This window comes from Cuculus canorus, chromosome 8, assembly GCF_017976375.1.
Source record: "Cuculus canorus isolate bCucCan1 chromosome 8, bCucCan1.pri, whole genome shotgun sequence".
In the NCBI taxonomy this organism is placed as follows: Eukaryota; Metazoa; Chordata; class Aves; order Cuculiformes; family Cuculidae; genus Cuculus; species Cuculus canorus.
The window spans coordinates 2,740,291-2,754,705 of record NC_071408.1 but is presented as its reverse complement, the minus strand read 5'-3'; the positions used below and the strand labels follow the sequence as shown (position 1 = coordinate 2,754,705).

General features: G+C 37.7%; 1 protein-coding gene across 2 annotated transcripts in view; it reads left to right on the top strand.

The window, feature by feature from the left end:
* Nucleotides 1-14,415, top strand: part of TPR (translocated promoter region, nuclear basket protein) — a 39,810-nt gene that overhangs the window by 3,682 nt on the left and 21,713 nt on the right. For both annotated transcript variants that reach the window (XM_054073583.1, XM_054073582.1), the window contains exons 3-22: nucleotides 221-294; nucleotides 1,429-1,525; nucleotides 1,871-1,974; nucleotides 2,641-2,805; nucleotides 3,133-3,225; nucleotides 3,333-3,413; nucleotides 4,847-4,934; nucleotides 5,454-5,594; nucleotides 6,569-6,660; nucleotides 7,456-7,653; nucleotides 8,150-8,257; nucleotides 8,768-8,994; nucleotides 10,170-10,333; nucleotides 10,733-10,872; nucleotides 10,957-11,105; nucleotides 11,402-11,564; nucleotides 12,015-12,149; nucleotides 12,913-13,053; nucleotides 13,212-13,380; nucleotides 13,875-14,041. In XM_054073583.1, the coding sequence (XP_053929558.1) occupies nucleotides 221-294; nucleotides 1,429-1,525; nucleotides 1,871-1,974; nucleotides 2,641-2,805; nucleotides 3,133-3,225; nucleotides 3,333-3,413; nucleotides 4,847-4,934; nucleotides 5,454-5,594; nucleotides 6,569-6,660; nucleotides 7,456-7,653; nucleotides 8,150-8,257; nucleotides 8,768-8,994; nucleotides 10,170-10,333; nucleotides 10,733-10,872; nucleotides 10,957-11,105; nucleotides 11,402-11,564; nucleotides 12,015-12,149; nucleotides 12,913-13,053; nucleotides 13,212-13,380; nucleotides 13,875-14,041 (2,696 nt within the window). The remainder of the gene's footprint in view (nucleotides 1-220; nucleotides 295-1,428; nucleotides 1,526-1,870; nucleotides 1,975-2,640; nucleotides 2,806-3,132; nucleotides 3,226-3,332; nucleotides 3,414-4,846; nucleotides 4,935-5,453; nucleotides 5,595-6,568; nucleotides 6,661-7,455; nucleotides 7,654-8,149; nucleotides 8,258-8,767; nucleotides 8,995-10,169; nucleotides 10,334-10,732; nucleotides 10,873-10,956; nucleotides 11,106-11,401; nucleotides 11,565-12,014; nucleotides 12,150-12,912; nucleotides 13,054-13,211; nucleotides 13,381-13,874; nucleotides 14,042-14,415) is intronic.

Below are 14,415 nucleotides of genomic sequence, written 5' to 3'. Positions count from 1 at the left end.
GTAGTAACAGTGGGTTAAGTATTGAACTTCAGAGCAAATGCCTCTGCTCTAAGTATTGCATTAGTTTACCACAATACTACCTAGTCTTGGATTCTTCTCTTTTTTTTTCTCTTTTTCTCATGTTGTTCAGGAAAATTTGGGCTGAATTGCATTTGGAGAGTGAATTCCATCTTTATGTTATAGTGGAGATACCTCACTACTATTCCTTCTTATCCAACAGATGAACAGTTGAAGTCACTGAGTGAGAAAAATAAAGAACTTGAAGCAGCTCAGGATCGTAATGCAGCAATCCAGGTACTGGAAGGGCTTGATGACAGGTTGAAACAGTTCATTTGTCTTATTGTGGCAGAGAATTCAGTCAATTTCCAAACTGGACTATTATCAGTACAAAAACATACTGGTGTACATATTTTCATGTCTGTATTGCCATGTGTACAGGAAAATTTTGTGCGGTTTTTAAGCATATGCTAGTATTTTAGCAAACTGAATGGAAGGGGAATGTATATTAGAGCAGATGCTTTTATTTCAGTTCGGAAGTGGCTTCAGGCTGAACTTCAAAAATAGAACTAAGGTGTAAAGAGGAATTCTGGCTTCCCACACCTTTTTCCATACTCTGGCACAAATTTCCTTGCGTTATGCTCAAAAGTCACAGGGTTGCAGGATGCGTCATTGCAGCTGACTGATCCAGCAGAACATCAGTTTTGGAGCAGGAAGCGAAAACAGTATGAGATTGATTTGTCCACAATGAGGATCTGTTGTCTTTTATTTAACCAAATAAAACTGTTTCAATGAAGTGGTAATTATCAAAGCAGTCGTTTAAAGAATATTAAAGTTAGATGCAGTTTTGAACAGCTGCTGTTGTTAGCTTTGGATTTCTGTTAGGCCTTCAATTTGTTTCATGTACTGCAAGTTCAACAGTTTTCATCCTAATCTGCATTCAAGTGCAACTCAAAGTGGAGGAAAAGTTGGGGCAGTCTGGACCTCTCTATGCCAATTTAAAGCAAAGGCATGAACGCTGCCTGTTCAGTATGCAGGTCTAGAAAGCCATGTGATACATCTCTCAGCTTTAATATCTAATCTTCCCGTGGTATTTCACATTTAAGCACAAAGGGCCAGCTGGACGTTGGCATCAGTGTGATTTATAGGAGAAGAAAGGTTAATTGAAATGTGTTGGCTATTAGGCACTAGAAGAAAGAGGTTCTTTAACCTGCATTTGTTTGAATTATGTACCCCAACACGATGGATAAAAAAATGGAAGCAACGGTGCTTCCATACTATGCAGCATAGGCTGATTCAGCTGCCCTCTTATCCGAGTTTTCGGTTGCCTGGAGTAACTTACTCTGCTTTGGCATGCTTCTCTGTCATGGTGAGTGAAAATAATCTCTATAAGCTGTTATAGAAAGCTGATCGCATTTCTTTATTTTTCAGAGCCATTTAAGTAGGGAAAAAGAAGAACTGGAAGCTGAAAAGAGAGATTTGGTTCGAACAAGTGAAAGACGGTCTCAAGAAGTTGAACATTTACACGGTATAGCCAAGGACATGCTAACTAAATAGTTCACGTGGTTTTGCTAAATAAAAGACATACTTGAACAGTTGAACTAGCGGAGAGTGTCGGGTTTGTATAGGCACCACCAAATGGTGGATTAACAGGAAATGGTATTTAGTGAAAGGAAACAAGAAAGGAAATTACATGCTAACTGTAGTTTGATCCTTGGTTTCATAGGCATAAAATCATCCATTATACGATATCTTATTGCACACTATACAGTTAAATACATAGTTTCTCGTCTGTTGTCAATTTAGTTAAGCTGAGTAATTAAAACTGGTGATTGTACAGTTAGCTTTTGTAACACTGGTTTCCCTCCTCCAGAGGATGTTAAACGCTTAAATGAGAAACTTACAGAAGCAAACACTGAGAAGGTGAAACTTCAGTTAAAGCTGGATGAACTACAAACATCAGATGTTTCTGTGAAGGCGAGTAGTACTTATATACGTAGTATGTGTTAATGTTCTAATAAGTAGTTGTTGATGTGTGATGTAGTCATCATTTTGTCATCTTTGACTTTGAAAGTAGGTCAAGTGCACTCCTGTCATTTGTAAGAATTTATTTTAATATGAAGTTGGTGGCTCTGACTGGATGCGAGACTTATATTTATAGGAGGAGAGCAGGCGTCAAGTTGGGCAAGCATGACCAAGCCTCGTTGGTGCAAATAGAGGCCACTCCTGCCCACTGGGGAGGGTTCCAGGTCCATGAAGGCAGGTAGAAAGGAGAAAAATATCTCCTTGCGACCCTGCACCATTTCTCTATGGGCAGAATAAACTCCATGCAGAACTGAAAGAGAGGAGGAATCGAGAAAAAAGGAGGAGAACTTCATTTATTTCCTTTAACTAGATATTAATCTAGTTAATCTTAATGTTCTCAGCTAACAAACTTTGAGGAAACTAACTCAAGTTTGAAAAAGTTCTTTGTTTGAGACTGGTTTAGTTTTACCAATGTAATAAGGAACACTGCCTGTCATTTGGTGCTGTTTACCAGATTACGGTACATTTTTGCTACTCCTGCTCTGATTGTAGTATTTTAATTAGCTCCTATATTTTCTGTGGAACCAGTACAATTAAACTATGCAATTTTCTTTTTAGTACCGTGAGAAAAGGTTGGAGCAAGAAAAAGAACTACTACAGAATCAAAACACGTGGCTGAACACTGAGTTGAAAGCCAAAACAGATGAACTGCTACATACTGCTAGAGAGAAAGGCAATGAAATCTTGGAGCTTAAATGTAATCTGGAGAATAAGAAGGAGGAGGTAATGTAATTATTGAATGCTTTTGCTATTTCTAATAAATTCTACATTTTGTTTTACTGTATTAAACAAAACCAAGTACTTTAATAATTGTAGGCAGGTAAAAATAGTGAATGTTTTTCAATTAATTAGGAGATGTTCTTTCTTTTAACGCATGATTTTTAAGGAATACATGTAGCTGCCATTATCTACAATGGAAAATTCAAAGATTTTAATTACAAGCCAGGCATTTTGGAGTCACTGATAACAGCGCTGTGTAATGCTATAAGGCTGCTATAGTGTACAAGACTACGAATTAATGCGTGATGTTCTAATTTATGCTTCAAACAGGTTTCCAGAATGGAGGACCAGGTAAACGGCTTGAAACAATCAAATGAAAATCTTCAGAAGCATGTGGAAGACCTTTTGAATAAACTGAAGGAGGTAAGTGTATGTGTAATGGCATCTCGGTTGCATTAGAGTTTAAAACACAACACGTGTGAGATGGAAATAGGGGAATGCTCCCCAACTCTTTTTTCTTAATTCTCTAGGCAAAAGAACAGCAAGCTGGCATGGAGGAAAGATTCCACAATGAGCTGAATGCCCACATCAAATTATCTAATTTGTATAAGGTGAGTTTATTGATTCTGCATTTGAGCTGAGTCTTAGCCTTGCATGTAATGCAGCGCAGTTGTTTTGCTTTGGGTTTTTTTCCCCCACAAAGCGTGGATGTGGGGAAAGCTAAATTCCATTGCAAAACACAGTAAAGCATTCAAAATATTTCTTTGCTGCTGCCTTCCTTGGACCATTTTGTAGATGAAGCAAAACTGGGTTTACAATAGTAATTTTATGCTTACTCTTTTGAGGCTTCGTACTGTATGTATGTGGTTATGTCTTAGGGTGTTGTGAGGTAGAGGTTTTTGTGTAAAAGATGACTGTGCAGGAGGTATTTCTGCCCTTGGTTTAGAAATTTCTTTCAAAACGGGCAAGTGTTGATCTAATTGAGACACAACTGAAAGTCACGTATTTGTGTCATAAGCACCATCTAAACAGGACATTTTCGTTTGTTTTGTTGACTCAGTGGTTTAAAACTATCCTGTAGTTTATTGACTAAGACAAAGTTGGCTAAGAAGGGCGATTGATTGCTCTTTAGTTTACGCATATTAGATTCACAGTTTAAAAAGTTCTCTTTCCTGAGTTTTCTTGCATAGATACCCACATAAACATTCTACCCTGCTTAATTCTGAGTTCTGCTTTAATACTTTTGCCTGATCAGATGTAAGCCGATGTCCCTTCATTGAACAGCAAGTCAGTAGCTGGCTTTTCTGAAACATAAAGCGTTATCATTTGCCTTTTTGATTTGGGATTTTGTGAGTTGTTTTCCTTTTTTATTCCTGTCATTCATGCTTTTATTATGGAATCATTGATTTGAAGGGACTACAAGTTTGTCTTCCGTTTAACATAAGGTTTGCTATATACCTGTAGCTGCTGATGTATTTTTTGACCTGATATTAAAAGCTTCACTATTGGGTATTTTTACCCATGGGAGCCTATTCTGAGACTGTACTGATTAGGGAAAGTTGAAGTGACTTTATTTCATTTTTTTTCTAATGGACTTGCAGAATTGCTGGAGTGTTGTACAGTCTTGCACTTGTGAGGTCTCCAACTGGAAGCGAAGAAATGTAAACCATTTACATAAATAGTCCCTAAAAATATCAAAATTCTCAGAATTAACAAACATAGAACACTCAAAATTTCTCGACTCCTGACCCAAATAATTTACGGTTCTATGAAGGAACAAAGCCAGCACCAGCTATAAGGAAGCTAAAGGGCATACATTTTATTTGGATTTGTCCTACTAAATCAATGTCTGATAAATCTTACTCTCAGGTGGGCAGTTTGCATCAAAGTGAGACAATCCAAGTGGAGAGTGAATTGTCCCATTTACATCAATCTTTTAGCATTTTAATACAAAACTGCATGTTTGTAATTTTTGGTCAGCTTGAGCTTTAATGTAGTTGCTATTACTGCATAATAGAAAGTGAAATAAATTGCTTTTATTTAGAGTGCTGCTGATGATTCGGAGGCAAAGAGCAATGAACTGACAGGAGCAGTCGAAGAGCTGCATAAGCTCCTGAAGGAAGCAGGTGAAGGTAAGCTGTGAGTGAGAAATGGAGCAGAACAATTGCTCCTTTGTAACTGCTTTGACACATTGAAAAGCAGGTATTGAGCATTTCTGAGAGGAACTTTGTTAGGCTTTTGGGGTGGTGGAAACATCAGTCCGTTTGTTGCAGAAATTTTACCTGTCCAGTTAAATTTCCTTGGGCAGGGAACGAGGGCACAAAACTGTTCTCAAATATACCTGGGATTTTACTTTTTTGTTGAAAGGGTCTAATTTTGCAAGTTAGGCCTTCATTTTAGATTCGCATTTTAGGTTCCTTTTCACTGATAAAAGAACAGTTCATATTTTAGCCCTCTACTAAGGAAAAGTGATAGGCAGCAGTTCATGCTTCTGTCATGCTACTGAGTTTCCTTATCTACATGAGCTTCTGCAGATCATATAAAGTTAGAGTAAAATTTAGGGTGCATATGTAAGTTTTGATCTTTGTTAAAGGACAAAGAATCCTTTAAGTCCTGCAGCATGACTAACTGCTTGTCTGATTTAATTTTAGCTAATAAAGCAACCCAGGAGCATTTGGCTGAGGTGGAAGCATCAAAAGCTATAATGGAAAAAGAACTGAGAGAGAAGATCAGTAAGCTGGAAAAGGAGTTGGAGAATGCTAATGATTTACTGTCTGCTACGAAGCGTAAAGGTAGGGGCAACACTGGGAACTGAAGTGCATAAAGCCCTGAGCTTTCTATCCTGAGTAGTCTCACATGAAAATACTGTGCTGAATTTCTGTGGGAACTGAGTGCATTCATCTTCATTCACCTTTGGTCGTTTCTCCTTATGGATTTGGAAAGCTTTTTCATCTATGTATAGTTTCGCATATGTATGGAAATATACTTTTTATATATCTGAAGTGTATTTTTTTTCCCCACCGGAGAATGCATTTCAATCAAAATACTTTTGAAGTTGTTTTGTTAACCTGACTTACCATCTCGAAGAAACAGGAGAGAAAACATTTCCTTAAGGCTGAATCATCGTGCTTTTAATATTTGGGTTTTTTTCTCGAGAGGGCTTGAGAGGTTGATAGACTATTTTTATTTTGCTCTTACTAGAAAAAAAAGCTGTGTAGAACAAACCTCTGTCCTTAATTTCTAATTTGCATTAAATCTTGCTCAATATTCCCTGTTCTAGTCTATCATTATTTTGTTGGGGTCTGTTTGCTACATATAGGTAATTTCTAAAGGAAAGAGAGAGCAGAGCAGAAAGGAACAGAGATGCTTGAAGTATATTTGCTATCTCCCTATGTTAATTCAGTGAAAATAAACAAGTGCTTTGCCACTGTAAACCTTCTGCAGTTTGCTAAGAAATCTGGTGTCAAGCTTTGCTCCAGCTATTTCAATTGCTTACATTCAGAAATTATCTCATTTTGAAGAATCCAGTAGCAAAAAACCTTTCAGCATTTCAAATTAAAGTAGTCGGAGACCTTGAGAATATTTGAGATGGAATATTGGCTGTAACACCAGTTGCTTGCACGTGTATGTGTAAAACGTGGATTACAGAAAACTCTTAAAACAGACTTAAGGACTTATTTAAACTACAATAGTACTATATTAAAGAATGTTTATAGTGGGAATTACTGCAGCTTTTTGATGGTGACTGGTGGAGTTTTGTCTTCAGGAGCCATACTGTCCGAGGAGGAGCTGGCAGCGATGTCTCCCACTGCTGCAGCAGTAGCCAAGGTGGTCAAGCCAGGAATGAAATTAACTGAGGTGAGTGAGAAGAAATTCTTCACTTTCAAGATTCTTGAAATGCCAACAGAAATACCTTAATAATATAAGAGTTGGGACATCGTTTTGGACTTTGTGTAATGAATGCCTAGCTGAAGTCAGTGAAATCTTTGCCTGCATTTGAGGCAGACTTTACTGGCTAAGTTGTCGGGATTTTTTTTAACATACTTTATTTCTGTAGCACATAAAAACATTTGTAGGGTATTTTGTATTTTTTCCTGAAATACATGTGCTTTTTGAGCACACGAACTTATTTTCTGTAGGTGTTTTTGGCAGTAGCTTTTCTTTTTACTTAAACTTTTAATATTTACTACTCTGCATTTGTCTTATACTTGCAGAAAAAAGTTAACATAATGATAGGTTGTACGTATCCAGGGGCTGGGGGAATTATGCAGTTATTACTTTGGTTTGGTTGGTTAACGGTCATTCTGTCTAGCCATTAAATTACTTTTTTCTGTGCTTGCTGCTTTCTTTTGTGATATTAGTTTTCATATCTCTGTTGTCTTAAACTTTAAGATTTGTCCCTTTTACATAGAATTCTTTTATTGCATACAGTTGAGCTATAAAAGTTTTCCATTTTTAAATTATTAAGGATAACAGCTTTGCCGTGGTCTGAGTCTGGCTTGTTTCTCTGGATTAACTACTTTAGAGCCGTATGAAATTATACGGCCTTAAGGTATGAAGAGTATAATTAGCAGTGGTTCCTTTTTGAGAGGTCTGTCCAGATGTATCAAAAACAAACAAACAAAAGCAAACCATAAAGATCTTCTCTTGCAGCTGTACAATGCTTATGTAGAAGCTCAGGATCAATTGCTTTTGGAAAAGCTGGAGAATAAGAGAATCAATAAGTATTTAGATGAAATAGTGCAGGAAGTGGAAGCCAAAGCGCCAATCTTAAAACGTCAACGTGAAGAATTTGAGCGTGCCCAAAAAGCTGTTGCTAGTCTGTCTGCAAAGCTTGAACAAGCCATGAAGGTTAGTATAAAATAAAGGAACTTGTTGGGGAAAAATGGGTTTTAATTCCTTGATCCTAGTGGCTGTTAGTAAATGTATAAAATGGAATCTCTAGGCCACTCTTGTTGTGGGGAGATATCTGTTGAACTTTCTAGCTTGTGATTTAGAACCAACGTTTTTCAGATTTGATAGTGGTGACTATCAATGTGGTGACTTACAATCTCATATTTTCTGAGAGAGTAGAATTCTTTATAGACAAAGATTAATATTTGTCCAAAGAAATAAAATCGAACTTCAGTGCTCTCTTCCCATTAATTTTAACATGTACACTAATGCAGCATGAATGAGTGGGGCACTTGATTCCTAAATATGTGCAGTTTAGCTTTTGGAATGTAACTTTAAAGTAGTAAAGCACAGTTTTGTTCACAAGGTATGTCTGTACATGACTTTATCTCTCTGGAAAGGGGTGTGTCAGACTTGAATTGCTGCGTGTTTCTTAACCTTTGTTTACTTTCAGGAAATCCAGCGATTGCAGGAGGATGCCGATAAAGCCAATAAGAATGCCTCTCTGCTTGAAAGGGAAAACCAGAGACTGGAAATACAAGTGAAGGATCTTTCACAGCAGGTAGAACAAATGTTGCTGTGGTTAAATGTACTATTTATAATTTATTTATTAATATGGTGCTGTATTTCTGAAGCTTACTTGGAAGTTGTGTTCAGTCACAGTCACGTCAACTGTGGTTGTCATAAGACCTTTAATGATGTTAAAAGCTTCTCCTTGGGACAACTTGGTATTTACATTCTGCTTACAAAATTGGAATAACTTTAGCTGGGTAGGAATGATGCTACTTTAGAATAATATTGTTAAACATCTGACGTTGTATGACTTTTGTTTGATGTGATTGTCCGTTCCCAGAACTGAACACAATCTACTTCTGCTCTTCATGTGGTTTCCTTTTATCAAACTGTTTTTTCTATCATGTAATTATCTTACAAGGATTAATTGATTGTAATAGTCTGTATATTGCAGGACAAAAGTACTTGATTTCCAACATATTACGTATTTCTAACATATTGTTTTGCAAAGTGATCTTATGTGTCTTTGCAAGACTTAAACTAAAGTGTTCTCTTCCAGATTCGCGTCCTTTTAATGGAGCTCGAAGAGGCTAGAGGCAATCACGTCATTCGTGATGAAGAAGTGAGCTCTGCTGACATCAGTAGCTCTTCTGAAGTGATATCTCAGCATCTAGTCTCTTACAGAAATATTGAAGAACTTCAACAGCAGAATCAGCGTCTCTTGGTTGCTCTTCGAGAGCTGGGAGAGGCTAGAGAAAAAGAGGAGCAAGAAACGACATCATCCAAGTAAGTTCCTTGTAATGAACTGTTTATACTAAGTAGTAACAGGAATTTAGTAAAACACTTCATTTTTTTGCTTCCAGTTGTTATTAATTGTGTGCATAAGTGTATGTAAGTGCACATATACTCATGAGCAGCTACGTAATTAATAAAAGCAAATTGCTATTAAGCAGCATTGTCTTCAGGTTTAGATAAAAATGGCTTTTATAGCTATATATCTTGTAATAGGTTCCCTTATCGAAATCCAAAGTAAAAATAATTGTTGGTCTTTTAGTGAATGTGATTTCACGCAGCAGAGCTGTTTTTTGAAAAAGAAAGCCAAGTGTTCCCTCCTGTTAGCTGAGCAATAAGTTAAATACGTGCATATCTCATTCACTAAGTGTGAAGCCCACAGGTAATGTGATTCTGCATAAACAGTTCCTGGCCCGATTCTCTGCTCGTGCTGCTGGCTGTTGTTTGGAATTATTCACATAAATAGAACTGCTTCTCTTCTGCTTTTTGTGGAATAGGCCTAGTTCCCTTGTCATCTACAAACTGCAAGCCCAAAGGCCAGTCTTCCTCTAAGTTTGCTCAAAAATCTCAGTGATGCTTAATTTTCAAAGCTGCAGTAAATGCACACTGAAGAATTGTTGCTCTTCTCTGGACACGCGCCAGGAAAATAAAAGAGCAACGAAGCTGGTGAAGGGGCTGGAGAACAAGTCTTACGAGGAGTGGCTGAGAGAGCTGGGGGTGTTTAGCCTGGAGAAGAGGAGGCTGAGGGGAGACCTTATTGCTCTCTACAATTGCCTGAAAGGAGATTGTGGAGAGGAGGGAGCTGGGCTCTTCTCCCCAGTGACAGAGGACAGGACAAGGGGGAATGGCCTGAAGCTCCGCCAGGGGAGGGTCAGGCTGGATATCAGAAAAAAATTCTTCACAGAAAGAGTCATCGGGCACTGGAACAGCTGTCCAGGGAGGTGGTCGAGTCACCTTCCCTGGAGGCGTTTAAGGGAACGGGTTGTTGAAGTGCTGAGGGACGTGGTTTAAGGGAGTGTTAGGAACGGTTGGACTCCATGATCCAGTGGGTCCTTTCCAACCTGGTGATTCTATGATTCTATGAAGGACTTGGGACAGAACGTAAGGGCTGGGTCGTCTTGGTCTTCCTCACCGTGTGTGTCACTGAAAACAACTGTGGTTGGTTTCAGAATTTCTGACCTTCAGAATCAGCTTGGGGAGGCCCTCAGTGAGCTAGAAAAACTGCGTGAATCACGTCATCATCAGCTGCAGCTTGTCGAGTCTATCGTTCGTCAGCGGGATATGTTCCGCATATTGTTGGCCCAGACCACAGGAGCGGTCATTCCGTTGCAAGGTAGGCTGCATGTTTCCCTAATGGTGCTGTATTGATACTAGTAACTTCTTCTAGAAAATAATACTAGTAACTTCTGCTAGTCTGGTGCTCAGCTTTTCCCTGACTTCCTGGAAAAGATGCGATCTGTTTTTTTTATTTTTTTTTAGATTTAAACACATTTATTTAGAATTAAACACATGATTTTATTTTTACAGCATAGGAACTTGCTACATAATGCTTGACATGTAGTGTAGCTTGTTGTGGGTACAAAAGTGAGCTGCTCAGAAGAGCCCAGGACTTTCCTATCAATACAGTATTGGTTTTAGCTATATTTCAGTGTGGTTATATGATCTTTTGCTTTGGCAGGCATTCACTCAGTTGTGAATGAATCTTTAAAGTCTTCTATATCGTTTTTTTTAGCTTCAGTTATATTGTCAGACGACATTTCTCTTACATCTACTCCAAAGCGCCCAAGCTTACCTCAAGCCATGTCAACTCCTGCTCCGGTGTCAATGACAGAGTCAGTGGAGACTGTGGAGGCTAAGGCTGCGCTAAAGCAGGTACATTTTGCAATAAACACTGTAGAAAGCTATCACTATTTCTTTTTACTGTGTAAGCACTTCAATGTCTGTTCTTTAATGTAGTTGCAGGAAGTTTTTGAGAACTATAAGAAAGAAAAGGCAGAGAATGACAAGTTGCTGAATGAACAAAATGAAAAGCTTCAGGAACAGGTCACGGACTTGAGGTCACAAAATGCAAAGATATCCACACAGCTGGAGTTTGCTTCCAAACGGTAAATCAGCTGTTTCATTCCATTGCCTTAGGTATGCGTCAGCCTGATCATGTTGGCTGCTTGATACCATTTGCTCGGGAAGAGTTGCCAGTTAAACATTTAGTACTGTCTGTTCTCTTAAAGAACACAAAGGAAGTGCTGAAGGTGGGGTGAAGAATATACTTTCTAGTTGAGTGAGCCACATGTGTGAGAGCTGAGGCACAAGAACGTGGAATGTAACAGCTGTGTACATACCTCTCTTGCAATTAAACCATTTAACGTGGCGAGCATACTTTGCTTTGTTGTTCCATTTGAAGGTATGAAATGCTGCAGGATAACGTCGAAGGCTATCGCCGAGAAATAACATCGCTGCATGAAAGAACCCAGAAACTCACAGCAACGACTCAGAAGCAAGAGCAGATAATTAACACTATGAATCAAGACCTGAGGGCAGCTAATGAAAAGCTGGCGGTGGCAGAGGTTAGTAATACAGTGTATTTCTATTCATTATCATCAATGCAGTGTATTATATTGCTAGATATTCCAAGTTAGCACAGGTTTTCTTAACAATTATCTTGAAAGCTGTCAGAACTTGAATGTGTGGTTTTTGAGTGCATCAGCTATGAGATTTCTAACAGCCTGTGTGCGTGTATCTTTGATGCACATATTTGTGATATTCCATTAAGTATCTCAGGTACTGAACAAGGTTGGTACTTTCCAAGGTGGCTCAGTTTACAGAGAAAACCGCATGTGATTAATCAGACAGTTGTGTTCTTAACGTTCTTGACTTGATTGGCGTGAATTTTAATTTCCAATCCATAATCTTAAAAGCTCTTTTTTAAAACTTGTATTAACTGGTCATAATTCAATATTAATGGACAGATTTGGGGGTTGATAACAAAGTTCTTGTAATTATTTGGTGTTTTAAAGGTGAGAGCAGAAAACTTAAAAAAAGAGAAAGATATCTTGAAGATGTCAGATGTGCGTTTGACTCAGCAACGTGAGTCTTTACTAGTTGAACAAAGAGGACAGAACCTGCTGCTTACTAATCTGCGAACTATTCAGGTAACTGGCATTATTCTTAAGTCCAAGTTTGTGTGTCTTTTGGAGTATTCAGAAAATACCCATGGAAATAAAATACAACAGTCAGGGGATTGGATCTTTAAGAGGATTGGTTTTCGTTACAAATTGACACAACATAAATTACTCGGGCAATTTGATTAAGCAAGGTTGCTATTCGTGTCCTAAGTTATGACACTGTTATTTCTCTGGGCAAAGTCCTGAGAATTGAGGTAATGAGAAGAGTTTTCACAATAGAATGGAAACAAAACACATGAAAGGAAAGAATCCGTATGTTAATTTTTGTGATAGCCTGCTGTGGTAGTTTATTTTGCTATTGTTTTAAGGTGTATTTACATTTATACTTTTAAGTCTTCTATTATAAGGTGTATTGACTCTAAGTGTATAAATATCTAGGGTTGAATTTTGACCAAGTTCTATTTCTGTGGTAGATCTTTGTGGGTTTTTTAATCCCTGGAATTAGACTGCATGGATAATAGGTTTTATTCTAATAATACTTACTGTATCAATGTTATTAAAAATCTTTCCAAACTCAGTCATACATTGTGAGTGCTCTTTTTCATTGTTTTCTGTATCTACCTACTATTATTACCATCTGTATCTACCTATCTATTATTACTTGCTCCCTGCAGTAATTATTTTGACGATTGGAGAAGACTTGGGACAATTGTGTAAGAAGTGCTGCTGTAATTCAGAAGGAAATTCTTAAAATGTATTGTAAGCATAATACATTATGCTCTTTTATCAGGGAATCCTGGAGAGGTCCGAGACGGAAACAAAACAAAGACTCAACAATCAGATAGAAAAGCTAGAGCGTGAGATATCTCAGCTGAAGAAGAAACTAGAAAGTGAAGTGGAACAAAGACATTCCCTTACCAAGAATCAAGAGGTAAGTGTAATGATAAATATGCTAAACTCATTCTAGTGAAAATAAAGCCGCAACTGCATGGGTTCTGCCAGCTTAGCGCATTGTTTTTCATACAGGAAATTGATAATCCTATTTGGTCTTTGTGAAAAATTACAAGTTTAAGAACCTTGTGTTTTCAGGTTCATATCCTGGATCTTAAGAGGCAGCTCGAGACTGAGACAAACCGTCACATTAACACGAAGGAACTGCTAAAGAATGCCCAGAAAGAAACAGCGCTGTTGAAGCAGCAGCTTAACAATACAGAGGCACAGCTGGCATCTCAGTCCTCACAGAGGGCTCTGGGGAAAGGTAAGGTGGTTTTCTCCACTGAATTCCATTGAATTCCTCTTTATGCCAAATGTTGCTGTCTGCAGAATGGTAAACTCCATAATTCGTAGTAATTTTGAATTAGAACACTAAATAATAAAACTCTTCATTATTACAATCACATATTGAAACAAATGGTAGCCAGGATGATTTGTTAAATTAATGTCCAAGAAGTCTTTGGCAAAGGGGAAAAATAAAGCAAAACTAATTAAAGAATCCCTTTTATTTTTATTGGTGAGAACTTAAATCTGTTAGGATACTTATTTATAAATAACCAATTTTTTTTGTCTGAATTAAAAATGTTTGTTTTAAGCTGCTATTTTGGTTAGAGCTGACAGTTTTATTTAGGGAAGCTTTCTGAGAGTGATTGTTTATTCCACGTTATTACCCTAAAAAAGTTTCGGTTTTCAACAGAACAGCAGTTTAAAAAACTGAGTTGAACTTAATTGGTTAATTACTGTGTTTTGACGTTCTAGGTCAGCCTGGTACAAACGAAGATGTGGATGATCTTGTAAGTCAACTCAGACAAGCTGACGAACAAGTTAATGACCTGAAAGAAAGACTGAAGACAAGTTCTAGTAATGTGGAACAGTACAGGGCCATGGTTCTTAGCCTAGAGGAATCCCTTAATAAGGAGAAACAAGTAAGTAGTTCCCACTGCTTTTTGGAGGAAAGAGACAAAGAAAATGGAAGTTTTCTTCTTATTTTTGTGCTCAGTACAGTCTGTGGGATTATGGGAGGAGTTCTAGACTGAAGTTAGCCAAGAATGCATTAGGATATAACGTAAGGCCATATTTTTAGATAATTTTATTAAAAACACTTGATCATGGTAACATTAAACCTTTTTGCAGCATGTTTTTAAGAAGCTGAATTGTAAATTAAAGTCAAAGCTGTGTTCTGCCAATGTCTTCCTCTAAAAGAGAGGAATTGACTTTTAAATATTCTTCCTTATAACCCTGTGATCAATGATTACAAGTATTAATTAGCTCTCAGCCAGAAGTGGTTAAATTCACACCT